This window comes from Dipodomys ordii, unplaced genomic scaffold (assembly GCF_000151885.1).
Source record: "Dipodomys ordii isolate 6190 unplaced genomic scaffold, Dord_2.0 Scaffold10, whole genome shotgun sequence".
NCBI lineage: Eukaryota > Metazoa > Chordata > Mammalia > Rodentia > Heteromyidae > Dipodomys > Dipodomys ordii.
Genome location: NW_012267226.1, coordinates 15868125 through 15883866, shown reverse-complemented (window position 1 = coordinate 15883866; position 15742 = coordinate 15868125). Strand labels below are relative to the sequence as shown.

The 15742-nt window shown below is 45.9% G+C and overlaps 1 protein-coding gene across 1 annotated transcript in view; it reads right to left on the bottom strand.

The window, feature by feature from the left end:
• The window catches only part of Dixdc1 (DIX domain containing 1), a 52536-nt gene extending 36997 nt beyond the window's left edge, over positions 1–15539 (bottom strand). Inside the window, exons 1-2 of the mRNA XM_013009880.1 lie at positions 15419–15539; positions 1355–1484 (exon numbers count right to left, since the gene is read on the bottom strand). Of these exons, the coding sequence (XP_012865334.1) occupies positions 1355–1484; positions 15419–15478 (190 nt within the window). The 5' untranslated portion in view covers positions 15479–15539. The remainder of the gene's footprint in view (positions 1–1354; positions 1485–15418) is intronic.
• Between the last annotated feature and the right edge of the window lie 203 nt (positions 15540–15742).

Genomic DNA, 15742 nt, shown 5'->3' with positions numbered 1-15742 from the left:
CACATAAGCAAAAAGAAAAAAGCCGGAAGTGGCGCTGTGGCTCAAGTGGTAGAGCGCTAGCCTTGAGCTGAAGAGCTGAGGGACAGTCCGCCCAGGCCCAGAGTTCAGGCCCCACGACCAGACCCAAAAAAGAAAAAAAAAAAAGATTAAGGGGAAAAAAATCCTAGCTGGGCACTAGTAGCTCACACTTGTAATCCTGGCTACTCAGGACACTGAGATTTGAGGATTGTCATTCAAAGCCAGATCAGGCAGGAAAGTCCTGCTGTGAAATTCTTGTCTCCAATTAAACACCAGAAAACTGGAAGTGGTGATGTCACTCAAAGTGGTAGAGCAAAAGTGCTCAGGGACAGTGCCCAGGCTCTAAGTTCAAGCCCCACAACTGACAAAAAAAAAATTTAAATCAATCCTCTCTTTCAGCTTGTTTCCTGGAAGTAGGAATAATAACATTGGTTTCCCAAGGGTGTGATGATTAAGTGAAATTAACAAGGTAGAAAGTGCTTAATCCTGACAGCTCTGATTACTATTGCCATTGTTATTATCACAATGAAGAATACATGAGCTGTCCACCGGTAAGCACAGAGGTGGGGGCACTGTTCTAAACCTTGCTTCTCCCACACACTTGCAAAGCCCATAACCCTCAAGAACTCCAAGCAAGGCCAGTGGGCTAATTATAAATGTTTGAGTACACAGTTTGTGCCCTTGGTTAGAGGTCATGGAAAGAAAACATATATTTACTATACATGGCCTTACGGAGCCCAATCCATACAGAAGGAAAAAGTGGGTAAGCAAATGGATTTCAAGTAATTACCATTCAATGAGAGAAATAATAACAGTGTTATGGACAAATGCTAAGAAGATAAAGTTTGATACTACCATGTATTAAGAATGATACCCAGGCTCCAGGAAGAGTAATTCTTTTATGGAACATATATTACAGAAAGGTGACAAATTCTGTTTGCCTGGCCAGTTTCCTCATCTAGTCTTCTGGCAGGCCTCAATTTAGTCATCATTCCGTATGATCAGACATCCCTGAACCCAAAAGACTAGGCAGAGGTTGTCCTTTCTGCATATACTCTGATTAGCCAACCAGAATACTAAGAACATGAATAGTATTGACTTTGGACTGGGAGAATCCTGAAAGAATAGGCCCAGCATACACCCAAACATATACAGTTCCAAGCACACAGTGGTTATTGACCACTAAATAAGTGAATTGACTTTGAATATGTTATGTCTTCCCTACTTTCATTGCCATATATTCTAAAGAAGAAACAACCTGCTTTGAAGGGCATATGGAGGATATAGAAGGTCATGTTCTGGTCTATGCTAGCGTCAGAGTCCAGGGCCAACTGACCAACAATCTCGATGAGATACGCCAGGATCACCCCATCCCGGAGATCCTGCCGCAGATCCTGCACAGGCTGTACTGATGGCCTCTTCTTCAGCTGTGCATTCACCCAGGCCACATAGGCCTGTAGCTGTTGCTGGAAAACAAAAGATGGAAATAAGGGAAAAGTGACACGTTATCTGATCTCCTATCGTGCACCCTCTAAGGCCACCTGAGAGATGGGGTATAGTGGGAAAGAAAAGATAAAGGTGGTATCATGACCACGCGCTAGTAGCCCATGCCTGTAATCCTAGCTACTCAAGAGGCTGAGATCTGAGATCATGGTACAAAGACAGCCTGGGCAGGTAAGTCTGTGTGATTCTTGTTTCCAGTTAAGCAACAAAAAAGGCAGAAATGGTTCAAGTGGTAGAGCACCATCCTTGAGCAAAACAAGTTCAGGGACAGCAGCCAGACGGTACCCAAACAACAACAACAACAACAAAAATGCTAAGACTCTATCGTGGTCAGGCCTAGAACATGTGTTCCAAAACTCTCAGGTTCAATGCCTATCTTCAGAGATAAAGATTGACTTGGGTGGCCCAGAAGGCATAAATTCAGCAGCTGAGTGTCTCAAGGACAAATGGCTCCTGCTTTCCTTGAGTTTTCCTCTGCTGACAGTGAGGAGGGCTAGAAATGGGAGCTCAGCCAGTTTTTCACTGCTGCCAGGAACCCACCACACTCTCCACTACAATCCCTCATGCACACAGGCATGGTGGACTGTGGCACTCACACAAATGGATGGTGCAGAACCAGAAATAAACAGCAACCGCAGCTCAGAGCTGCCTCTTCCATTGCTGATTGCTTCAGAATGAGACTTACATGAAATCATCTCACAGCCAATACAAGATTTACTCTCTTGATCCCTTAATCCCAGGATTGCCGCCAAGTTAGTTTTAATCCGTGTTTTTATATTGCCAAAGAGGATCTGGTTGCATAAAACTGACACAAAGGAAAGAGTATGGTGAACATCATCACTATGATTTGCTTAAGACAACCAGGTAGAAACATGTGACTAATGTATCTCAACCTTTGGACAACCTGACATAATCCATTTTGTCCCTTGAACAGAACATGTACTCAGATGTTTGTTCTAATTATCTGGTCAGAAGATGGGCACTTATATCTAATTAGCACATGAACAATGTCATAATTCAGGCAGCAGCTCTGTTTGGTTTCTGCAGCAGCCTGAGACCCTGAACCTAAAAATTAAGTTCCAGGGCTAATTGTATTAAATTTTAATTTACTTAAAGTACAGCTGTCTCTAAGTCCCAAGTACTGCCTTAATGAAATGAAGTTGGAAATTACTCCTTGGCTGCTTCCTGATCTTAAATTAAAGCGACATTAGTTTTGCTCTCTTGTTGATTTGTGGAAATAAAGTCTTTGGGAGAGTGCACTGAGGCAATAATGTACCAGCCATGAACGAACTGCAGGCAGTGAACGAGCAGGAGGAGCTGAGGGAGGAATCTAATATGTACTGCACAAAACTAAGCACTATTTGTGGTATCTTACATACATTTAAGTAGTTCCTGAATGCCTGGCACAGAGCCTGACATGCAACTGAGGCTTACTAAATGGTCAGTACTGTTGTCATCATCATCATTCAATATGATCCTCAAAAAATGTACTACAAGCCGGGTGCTGGTGGCTCATGCCTGTAATCCTAGCTATTCAGGAGGCTGAGATCTGAGGATCACGGTTCAAAGCCAAGCCCGGGCAGGAGAGACTGTGAGACTCCTATCTCCAATAAACCACCAGAAAACCAGAAATGGTGCTGTAGCTCAAGTGGTAGAGTGCTCGCCTTAAGCTAAAGAGCTGAGGGACAGCGCCCAAGCCCAGAGTTCAAGCCCCACGACCGACAAAAAAAAAAAAAAAGTACTACAAGATGAGGTAACGATGTTCAACATGTACTCATTTCCTTACTTATGGAACTGTAAACCCTATGTACTTCACCTTTACAATTATATATATATGTATATATATAAATATACTACAGAGCACACATATATGCATACACAAATGGACACACACACACACACACACACACACAAAATACATTAGAGTCAACATCTTCATTGTAGGATAAGTTTTGATAAGTTATGTTAACTTCTCCATTGTCCCCATAGCTAGGACATAGCAGATCTGGTTTTACAGCCCAGTAAATGGGATCCATGCATGTATCAGGGGCCTCCTGCTATCCAGCTCACTCTGAAGTACACACAAGGCTGCATCTTCTGCCTAACATGGGCAAGGTAGGACCACCTAAGACAGACCAGGCACAAGGAGCCTTGGGAGTGAACCTCTCTGGTTTGAGAAAAATGTGTTGAGACTAGAAAAGGCATTGAGAGTAACAGCAGAAATATGAGTACTTGGATTATTACAGAAGTCCTAATCAATTTCTCTATAATAGTAGTATTATCACCATCAGCTCCCTCTCCATACATGCTTTTTCCATTATCCTCAAGATGAAATCCAGTCTCCTTAGCTGTTATTCAGGTCAGCCATGAGCTAGCCTTTGCCTATTCTCCGGCTTCACCCCTACTCCTTCATGAGCTATCTAAAACTGTATGCACTCTCCAAAGACACCATGCTTTTCTTTCTCTCTGATATCCTTTTTAAGTCCTAAACTCAAGCATTACCTTTCCCAGAAAGCTTTTCCAGAGCCTCTTACATACCTGATTCCTGGAGAGCATCATATAAAATCAGTCCAACAGTACTGTGAGCACAAGCACTACACTGTATTATAGGGCTAGAAAGAGCCCTGTGACCTCAAGAAGCAGGAAAGGAATGGAAGAACAAGGAGAAGCCTGCAGGCTGATAAGGGAAAATGCTACAGTGGGGCTCCTGGGTACTGAGAGTTTGAAGCCCAAGCTTAAGGGAAGGGGAGGTCCTGAAGGAGAAAGGGAAGCTAAGTGGTGACCCCAAAGGAGCTAAGGCCTGAAATACACTCTCTGCAGAGTCACATCAGCATTGTTTGACTCAGTAACAGGCGCTCGACACATATTTGTTTGCATGATTTCATCAGGCCAGACCTGAGGTGATTGCAAAAGTTAATTGTGCAAGGATAGACAAGAATGAGTACTTTTCATTAGGCCATGACAATTTCTACTTAAGTAACTATAGCCTTTCCTGTGGCTGAAAAATAGGAGTTCATTGTCTTCGATGCAAAACTGATTAGAGGTTCCTCACCGCAGTTTTCATGCATATTAGCCACAGCTGTGGCCCTCTCCTCAGCACAAATGATAATGTCACCTTTCTGAGCACCTACTCTGTTCACAATCTATGAGGATATAGTGAGTGAGTGGTGGAACCTTGCCTAGCATACTTGAGGCCCTTGGCACCAAAATCAGCCAACGCTGATCAGCCAAGTCCTTTTTTTTTTTTTTTTTTTGTCGGGCTTGAACTCTGGGCCTGGGTACTATCCCTCAGCTCTTCAGCTCAAAGCCAGTGCTCTACCTCTTGAGCCACAGCACCACTTCCGGTTTTCTAGTGGTTAATTGGAGATAAGAGTCTCACAGATATTCCTTCCTGGGCTGGCTTTGAACAGCAATCCTCAGATCTCAGCCTCCTGAGTAGTTAGGATTACAGGTGTGAGCCACCAGGGTCTGGCTATGCCAAGTCCTTTAAACATTTTCTTCTAATGTTAATTTTCCAGGGAGATATTAATGTCATCTGTTTTATGGATTGGAAACTGAAACTCAAAACAAGATCACCCAGATAGTGAGCCAAAGTAAGGGGTTCGGACTTCCTTCCCATGCCAAAAGTCTTTCTACACTTGAATGAAAGCATCTGAGATTTAAACGATGTCACTGAAATCTTTGGGACACACCTGACTCTAAGCCACCCTTTTACTATACATCCAATGCTTGAGTGGAGGCAGGGACGCATGTAGTGATCTACCCTGTGTGGTTGTCAACAACTGAAGCAGCCTCAGCAGTTGGAAACCTGTTGGAAAAGCAGATGCCCAGCTCCTTTCCACCCCTACCAAGTCAGGACTTCTATTTTAACACCATCTCCTAGGGATTCATAAGCACATGTAAGTGTTAAAAACACTAAACACCCACTGTTTCCACATCGGGCTGTACACTGAGAACGAAAGAGGAGCTGAGGATATAGCTCTGGGTTAGAGCACTGGTCTAACAAGCAAGATGCTCTGAGGGTCCATCCCCAGCCTCCCAACACACACACACACACACACACACACACACACACACACACACACTGGCACACACCCACACACCTTGAAGCACACCTCATCCCTGTACATTGTAAAAAATAATTGTAATATCTATGTACTGTTCTTTTGACTCTAGCCTATAGTGTACAAAGAATAGATCCTCCTTGGGTTAGTTCTTTTCTTCTCCTTTCTCTGTGAGTATGCTTATTAATAAGGATAATATAGTTAGGTTTGTTTGCTATTGTTTCAAGGTTTCTCCCACATTCTAGTGAGGTAAGGAGGGACATTATCTGAAATGTTCTGAAAGTTAAAGCAATAGCCAGATGCTGATGATCATGCCTATAATCCTTGCCACTCAGGAGTCTGAGATCTGAAAATCACAGTTCACAACTGGCAAGGCAGTGAAGTCCATGAGATTATCATCTCCAATTAACTACCAAAAGAAGCCAAAAGTGGAGGTGTGGCCCAAGTGGTAGAGCTCTAGCCTTGAGCAAAAAGCTGTATGCTGAATGCTGTATCCAGGCTCTGAGCTGGTGGAAGGAAGGAAGAAAGGAAGGAAGGAAGGAAACAAGGAAGGGAGGGAGGGAGGGAGGCAGGCAGGCAGGCAGGCAGGCAAGGAGGGAGGGAGGGAAGTTAAAGCTATAAATAAAATTTTTAATAAGAGGCATTTTTCCATTACTCTTCCTACCCCCGTTCCTCCCATTCCTCCTCCTCTTCCTCCTCCTCCTCTTCTGCTGCTGCTACTTTTATTTTTTATTTTTATTTTTTGCTAGTCCTGGATCTTGAACTCAGGGCCTGGGCACTGTCTCTGAGCTTCTTTTGCTCAAGACTAGCACTCTACCTCTTGAGCACAGCACCACTTCCAGCTTCTTCTTTTTTTTTCTGTTTATGTGGTACTGAGGAATCAAACCTAAAGCTTCATGCACGCTAGGCGAGCACTCTACCACTAAGCCACATTCCCAGCCCTTTCTTCATTCTTTGTACCCTATTCCCATGTATATCCTATGGATAAACAAACTAATTAATCTCTTTACCCACTTTATGCTGGTTAACAGAGCTCTGCCTTACTTATTTGTGGAGCCACAGAATACTCTCTTACATAGGGGTATTTGGGTCCTCCTCGTCCTCCTCTTCTTCTTCTTCGCCCTCCCTCTCTCCCTCCCTCACTCTCTCTTTCTCTGTCTTGGTCTCTCTCTCTCTCACACACACTCACACACAATGACAAACACTGCTGCAATCAGTAACTTTGCACATAGGTGTCTTCATGTTGACTGATGTCCAGCTTCAGGGTAGATACCAAGATGAAATTGCTAGGTCAAATGTCAGATGCTGCTAAACTCACCACCACAACAGGGGTACTCATCTGTTTTCCTGCCTGTTTCCCCACAGCCTTGTCCACCGAACATGCCATATTCTAATTTTTGCCAATATGGTAGGAAGGAAATGATGTCTGCATGTTTAGCCCAAATTGGGTTTTTTTTTTTTTTTTTGGGTCCGGTCGTGGGGCCTGAACTCTGGGCCTGGGCGCTGTCCCTCAGCTCTTCAGCTCAAGGCTAGCGCTCTACCACTTGAGCCACAGCGCCACTTCTGGCTTTTTTCTTTTTGCTTATGTGGTACTGAGGAATCGAACCCAGGGCCTCATGCATGCAAGGCAAGCACTCTACCACTGAGCCACCTTCCCAGTCCCCCAAATTGTTTTTTAGCAGGTGTGGGAATCTATATCTTTGACTTTTTTTTATATCCACATGAATTGTTTGTTCCTGTTTTTTCCACATTTTTCTATCAAAGTGTTCAGTCCTCTGTCCCTCAAGTTCCCCATCTTTAGGAGTTCTGTATATATTACTATTGTCAGCCTTTTGTTTTTAATATATGTTGCAGCTCATGAGTAGGCATTTTGTTTATGGGGGTATTTTTGGCAATGAAAAGGATTTTTTTTTGTCAGTTGTGGGGCCTGAACTCTGGGCCTGGGCGCTGTCCCTCAGCTCTTCAGCTCAAGGCTAACACTCTACCACTTGAGCCACAGCGCCACTTCTTGCTTTTTCTGCTTATGTGCTGCTGAGGAATCGAACCCTGGGCCTCATGCATGAGAGGCAAGTACTCTATCACTAAGCCACCTTCTCAGCCCCTGCAAAGGATTTTTATTATAACCAAGTGTATTGATGTTTTATTGCCTCTGAATGTTAAGAGTCACAGTTAGAAAGCCTAAGAGATGAAAGAAAAATTTACCCATTCTTTTCTAGTTCTTATATGGTCCCTTTTACTGTTACTTTCTTGGGGTTAAACTACTAATTTTTTGTTTAACTTCCTCTTCTTTCTCTTAAAATTAAAAAAAAAATTATAAGTAAGCCAGGCGCCAGTGGCTCACGCCTATAATCCTAGCTACTCAGGAGTCTGAGATCTGAGGATCTTGGTTCAAAGCCAGCCTGGGCAGGAAAGTCCGCAAGACTCATTTCCAGTTAAACACCAGAAAACCAGAAGTGGCACTGTGGCTCAAGCGGTAGAGCACTCGCCTTGAGCTGAAGAGCACAGGGACGGCGCCCAAGCCCAGAGTTCAAGCCCCATGACTGACCAAAAAAAAAAAAAAGGAGGTAAAGCACTAGCCTTGAGTTGAAGAGCTTAGGGATAGCGCCCAGGCAGGGTTCAAGCCCCACGACCGACAAAAAAAAAAAAAAAAGCGAAAAAAAACATATAACTACATGAAAACTCAACTCTGTGTGTATGTACACACATGCACGTGCACCAGGCACTATCCCTGAGTTTGATCTTTTTTTCTTTCCTTCCTTCCTTTGTTTCTTATCAAGGCTAACAGTCTACCATTTGATCCATAGCTCTACTTTTAGCTTTTTGGTGGTTAATTAGAGATATGAGTCTTGTAGACTTTACTGCTCAGGCTGGCTTCAAACCATGATCCTCAGGTACTAAGTGGCTGAGCCACTGGTACCCAGCAAAACCAGATATTCTAAATAGGGAAAAACAGACCTACTCCAGGTAGGGCTGGCGTTGGGGGTTCAGAGCTCAGCTCTCTTGGCATCTTTTTCTCCATCTTGAAACCTCTCCAACCTCCTCCCTGTACCCTGGCAACTAAAGCAAAATTTTAAAGTTTTTTTTGGTAACAGTTCAAAACAAACCAAAAGAAAAAAATTACACACCAAAAAAAACAATTGTATTTTGTTTCCTTCTAGTACTATCACTTTTACTATCACTTTATGAGTCTACTATTAAGTGTAGACAAGATAGAACAGGTTCAGTAGAACAGAGATATCTAGACCATGAAGAGTATCTTGAACATGCCTCTGTTGTTGGTCTGTTTCCAAGAACTGCTGGAGAGGAACCAGGGGACAATGACACATTCCAGCTGGGCCTTGGTAGTGGCATAGCTAACTCTCTCCGAGGTAGCAGGCTGGCTCACACTGATTGCCTGTTTCAGAGGACATATCCCTCTGCATCCAGTGGTCAGGTGACTAGGCTGCTATCACTCGCTCCACAGCCATAGCTGATTGGTCTACCTAAATTGATTAGTCAAGCCCAGCCAATCACTGGAATGTTTTGAACTGGCATTTTGGAATTGAATCAGTCTCTCCTCTACCTCCCATCTCCAGTTCTCTCTCTCTCAAACCAAGCTGTAAGATACAAAACTTAGATGCTGCAGTGAGCCAGGCTGCCAATGCAAGCAGAAGAAACTCCTGATATGGAGAGCAGGGACAGAAATAGGAGGAGCCAATCTGCCAGTATTTGAATTCTTAATGTTCTCTATGCCTCACATTCTGCTGTGCCCTGCCCTCTCCGTGGTTTCTTTTTTCAGATTTTCCTTGGATTCCATGAGTCAGTAAGTTCCATTTCCTACCTCTTCTAGTTCAAGTTTGATTCTAGTACTTGCAATAATTTTTTAAGGCAGGATGAGACATACTACATTGGTGAAAGTATAGAACTAATCTCAATTTTGAGAAAGATGATTCTAAAATGACTGAGGATTTTTATTTATTCATGTTCTGGTCCAGGGTCAGGTATGGTGTGAGCTGGTTGCTCCTTCACAGACACCCCGTGTTACCCTACAATTGGGGTTACAACTCTTCTAGTACAGACAGTTCTTCATGTTCTTCATTCAGGCAGGAACGATGACCTTGAAAGCTTTCTTGCTGCCAAATGTAACTTTCCTCCTATTTTTTTTTTTCCAGGATCTGCTCTTCACTCCAAACACAACTTTGTAAACCCAGCCTAGGCTTTGAACCGCCTCTAGGACTCAAGGTCAGAGAGAATTTGTGGGGGACTTGTTTGGTTAGAGTTGTAAAAGTGCTGAGTGGGTTTCTCCAGGGAAGTCCTGGTACCTCTTGGTCCCCGCAGTCTGCTCCTTCCTGGGAAACCAGAGCAGCTGGGCTTTTGTGCAGTACAGGAGACAGTTGAGACTGGAATGGGGGGTGGGGGAGCAGGAAGGCTATTGGCTTCACAGTGAAACCAGATACCTGTGTAGAACTTAGAGACCCCGCAGCAGCAGAAGGTGAGCAGATGGGGGCCAGAGTTCCAGGGATGCTGAGAAACAGGGCCGGAAGTTTGGAAATCTTGTTGTAACTGGCCTAAATGCCTTTTTCCCCCCTATTAACTCATTCAAGCCTTTACTGAACTAGGTAAAATTATTTCTTCATTGTACTTGCTGGCTAGTTAGGTGAAAAATGAAGTTCACCAGAAAAAAACACCATTGAATTTCTTCTTCCTATGGATAGGATCTTGATATTAGTATTGAGGCCTCTTGTCAAAGGATAATATACGAAGAGCCAAAGGTTTTCTGAAAAACATCACTTCCTATCCTTCTTGTTAAATTTCCATTAATTGCAAGTTTCCTAAACAATCCCTGATCCTCCATGCATCCATGCTACAAGGTAATAAATGCATGGAAATGGATGGAAGGGTGACCACACTCTTACTCTAGAGTATCCCTTGTCCTAGAAAAACCCCAGCCCCTATCTAAGCCTGGCCACTCGAGGCTACCACTGTGAGCACTTCAGTAAGCACCGGCTCACAAACAGCAACGCATTCAGAGAAAGGTCAGTTTCGAGCCTTTAGTCTGAGAAGCCCAGACAGTAAGGCCAGTCATGGCAAATGAAGCATTTCTAGTGCTCCCCTCACCCTCAAAGCTGCCAGGAGTGGGGGGGGAGGCCGTGACACCTGAAAACCAGTACCCTCCCCCAGTGGCACACACCCAGCCAGCACATCACACAGGAGGAAAACCACAAAGCTGCCTGAAAGCTCTCAGCCAGGGAGCATCTGTTGAGCTGGCATTGGCTTTTGTGGGAACGAAGCCAGGAACCTGGTGGGGAGGACAGAAATCAGTCTGCATAGAGAAAAAAAGAAAGAAAGAGAGAGAGAGAGAGAGAAAGAAGTCTGCAAGTTGTACTTTGTTACATTAAAGACAGCAGGTCCAGGCACTGGTGGCTCATGCCTGTAATCGTCGCTACTCAGGAGGCTGATATCTGAGGATCATAGTTCAAAGGCCAGCCTGGGCAGAGAAGTCCCTGTGAGACTCTTATCTCCAATTAACTACTCAAAAATTGGAAGTTGTGCCATGGCTCAAAGTGGTAGGGCTCTAGCCTTAAGCAAAAGAGCTCAGGGACAGCACCCAGGCCCTGAGTTCAAGCCCCGTAACTGACACCCCCCCAAAAAAAAAAGCCTTAGTAGGCCTTTGATTCTATAGCCAAGCACAGAAGGATTTGTGGAAGTGTCTAGCAGCCTCCTGTGGATCCAGGGACGTGATGATACTCCACTGGGAAGCACGAAGCACTCAGGAGTGATGCTCCAGCCACTCCACCTGCCAGTACTCAGTGCTCCCCTTACTGCAATGCTACCTGGCAAAGGCTCACGTGCCATTTCTCAAGGACTGCCAAGCAGATCAATTTTTTTTCCAGGCAAGGTCTTGCTATGTTGCCCAAGCTGTTCTCCAATTCATGGATCTTCCTGCTATAACCTCCTAAGAAGCTGAGACTACAGGCATATGCCATTTCACACAGCCAAATAGATACCTCTTAATGTGAATTTCAGTTTGTATTTTTCTACTAAGAGGAATACCGGTAGGGAAAACCTGCCAGGTGATAGGCCCCAAAAGGTTAATATTCAGCCAAACTAATTTTCTGTCAGGGACAATGTCTAGCCTCTCGGGTGTTCACTCCGAAGTTCACTCTTCTCCACAAGTGAGATTTCTGTATCACCACAAGTAGGGGACCCTGAGCATTTACCTTATTTTTTTCAGTATAATTTTATTGTTATTATTAAGGTGTTGTACAGAGGGGTTACTACTTGATAAGTCAGGTAGTGAGCATATTTCTTTTGGGACAATGTCACCTCTTCCTTCACTTTTGCATTTGCTTTCTTTATCTTCATTGGCCCGTGAGCTCCATCAGGACACAGAATCTGTCATTGGACTTCTATTTTAAGGGCCTGGCATGAGGCCTGGTAAACACGGTAATTCAGCAAACGTCTAGTGAGTGATTGCTTGCATGCATATACCAGAATAGTAGGGGGGAAATTCTAGCTTTAATGAGCAAGAAAGTTGGTAAATATTTAGTGATTTTCATGATATCATTAACTAGAAGTTATCTCTACAGCCATCCACAAACATTATTTCTTTTTTTTTTTTTTGGGTCCGGTCCTGGGGCCTGAACTCTGGGCCTGGGCACTATCCCTCAGCTCTTCAGCTCAAGGCTAGTGCTCTACCACCTGAGCCACAGCGTCACTTCCAGCTTTTTTTCTTTTTTGCTTATGTGGTGCTGAGGAATCGAACCCGGGGCCTCAGGCATGCAAGGCATGCAAGGCAAGCGCTCTACCACTGAGCCACCTTCCCAGCCCACAAACATTATTTCTTTTTGACATTAAGCATCCTATTATGTTCTAGCTTTCTGTATTAATCCCTTGGAAACAGGAACTGAGTAAAGTGTTTGTCAACACCTAAGCAATAAAGGGCCAATTCCTAAATGAATGAATGGTACTGGCCAAATCCTATTACAATCTTAGGACTATCAAAACCTTCCAATGCAAACACTAAAGTCTTTTAAAGAAAGTTCAGTCATCAGGAAAAAAAAACACTGGCAGAAATTCATCTTGGCACATTAACCGAGGACAATGTTCATATAACACCAATAATCAAGTGGCAGAGAAAACCAATAGCTTTGAGGCAGAGGCAGAATGGGGAAATTGTCAACTATAGAAAACCCATCACAGAGGAGAGTGATGAATGCCAGTTGCCCAATCATAAGGATAATTCCCAACAAAACCAACTATGTCAATAAAGGGAGGGTATACTGACATCATTGATGAGGATCGATTCTGGAATTATTTGCCAGGCTGACAGGTTCGATGAAGGAAATGTACAGAAGAAAATTCTGTTGTGTATCATTATACATAATATCATATGAATTGAGAACAGAGGCCAAGAGTGGGTAGAGGAGAGATGCTTTGATTCAGAAGGCCAGGTTTCTCTCTGTAGGGTTCTCTTATAATTAACCAATTAGGACCATAGCTCATATGGCAGTTTTTTTCTGCCACAGAGAATGAGGTCATAGCCCCTAACCACACAGACTTCTAAAGCATCTTGGTGATGAAGGATAGCTTCAGATATGGATCATTCCCAGGAGGGGACTGGATACATGTGTAGTATTCTTAGCCTCAGTAAAAAGTGTCTCAGAGGAATTAAAAGTGTATTCTGATGCTGGCTTTTAAGCCCTATTTACATCGTATCGCATGACTCAAACCAAAGTGACTGAATATAACTAGATCTATTAAGGAACCTTGAAGCCTGAACTAGGTCAAACAGGGCCCCACTAACTCTGGAAGGAACCACTCATACCACTGTTCAGTAACACAAAAGGGATTCTGTCTGCAAAAAGAATTCTTTAATAAAATGGATTATCTATGTGAAAGAATTATTTGAAACTGCAAAGGACCAGTCAAGTTGAACATATTCATGTTTTTATTAAGTAGATGATGTTATTTTTTTTTTCAGAAAAATCGAAAGTGTTTATTGGCTTTCCCAAATCTACTAACAGAGAGGGACAGACATACATTGGTCCACAGAGAGGGTAGGGGAGAGTTTATGGGATGGGTAGGGGAAAAAAAATCAAGTATCAGCAGGGAAAAGAGGTGTTACTGCCTAATTCCAGAATAGAGTTCATAATAAAGTTGTACTTTTGTCTTCAGGACAACCCTCCCACTTTCCCTGTCTCCCTTGCTTTCCAAGATTTGGAGGTTAGTGGGTATTTACAGAAGTAACCCAGGGATGAAAAACATAGCCAGCCCTCCTAGCTCATGTGGCCCTTCCACTGGAAGATTTAGAAGTAAAAATGAGCAGAAACAATGACTAGGGCTAGCGCTGTGCTGGTTTTCTCCTCCTAATGAGACACTGAGTCCTGATGCCTGGGAGGATCATTAAAAGGGAGGAGGCCGCAGGCCGACCCAATGAGCTTCTGCCACAGACTGGTGGACAGGTCAGCCTTAGGCGGGCAACGCAAAGGCAGAGAGGGAGAATGGAAAACCTTCCTGGCTTTTCTGTACTTCAACTCTCTGCCTGTCACCCTCTTTGTTAGCAATGCTTTACATGTGTTCAGACAGGAATGGTGCAAAGCTGAGGAGCCCTGCAGTGCAGGCGGGATGCAAGCTCTGCCCTTCAATGAATTGTGACACCCCTCGGCCAAAGGAAAATTCCAACCCAGTTGTTGAGGCTGGGACAGCATTGCTGCAGTTTTTCCTCTCTCCGTCAGGAACAAGGCTGGGGAACAGGGGGCCAGGCCTGGGGGAGAGGGCTCTAAGGCAGGTCAGAAACTGCAAGACTTCCTAATTAGAACCAGAAATCCAGGGAAAGAATCTGTCCTGCAGCTGTGGAAAATCGTACACACACATTCACAAGACTGACTTCCTCTGGAGAAAAGGGGGAGAGGAGTGTGAGGACAAAGGTGCTTCCATCTTGCCTGTCACGTTCAGACTGCAGACGAGAATTAAACTGGGGGTGTCGCGCAGTGATGCAACACGTGCTCGGCATGGGTCGGGCTCTAGGTTTCAACCCCACTACCCAAACAAAAAGGGAATGCATTCCTAGGTTATTTCACTAAAAGCTGTTTCGTTGTTGCTTTTAAACTTAAAGAATCTTAAGGGTTGAGGGGTGCAGACAGCTCAGCGGTAGAAACTTCCCTAGCACCCCCAAAGCCCTAGGTTCACTATCGAGCCCAGCAGCAGCCACAACCACAGAAATAAACAACTTCCATTTAAGATCGGTGGAAAGAACAGGAGATCGGGGAAAGGAAGGGGTCACGACGCCCGGGATGCTCCGGTGAGATGCAGAAACAGGAGGAAAAAGAGCAAATGGCAGGGGTGGGGTGGGGGGAAGCAAATGATACAGAGGCTCCGGCCCTCGCCCATCCCACCCGGCAGACCCGAGGCCGCTGTGCTGGCTCCCGGGGAGCAGAACGCTGGCTTCCCGAGCCGGGCCCCCGGCGCGGGGCCCCTCTCTCCGCGCAGCTCTGGGGCGGGCCGGGAGTTGAGGCTAGCGCGGGGAGGGCGCGCGTCCCGGGCACCGTGGCGGTCCGCCCACCCCGGGCCCCGCCACCCTGGCTCTCGGCTCAGCCCGTGAAACGCTCACGTCTGCCTGGTCTTGGGGGGGGGTCCCCCGCCAGCTCTGCGGGAGGCCGGCGGCCCGCGCACGTCCCCGCGCTCCCGCAGCCTGCACCACGCCCACCGCCGACTGGGGGGGGGTGCCTCCCGCAGACGGCTCGCCCCGGGGGTCCCCGAGACGAGGGTGAGGGTGGGGGGGACTCTTCTCCAGCCCTTCGGCGGAGGGGGGTGCGGAGTGGGGGCCCGGGAGGGGAGGGCGGGACGGTTACCTCATTGAAGCCCTCCTGCAGGACGTCCAGGAGGCTCCCGCGGGCCAGGCAGGCGAGCATCGTTCCCGCCGGGGTCCCCGGGCGGGGGTGTCCGCCGGGCGCCCCCCCACCCACCCCGCCTCCCCTCAGCACACAAAGGCTCTCGGCTCAGCGCATGGGGGAGTCTCGGCGGAGTCCCGCACGCCACTTACTGGAAACCCAGACCCGAGCCGGAGCAGCGGCTTGCACTGGGCATGCTCGCGCGGGGCCTCTGGCGGCCGGGACCCGGCGCCGGAGTGGTTCCCATAGAGACGGCCGGGCGCGCGCCGGGAGCGGGCTTGCCCT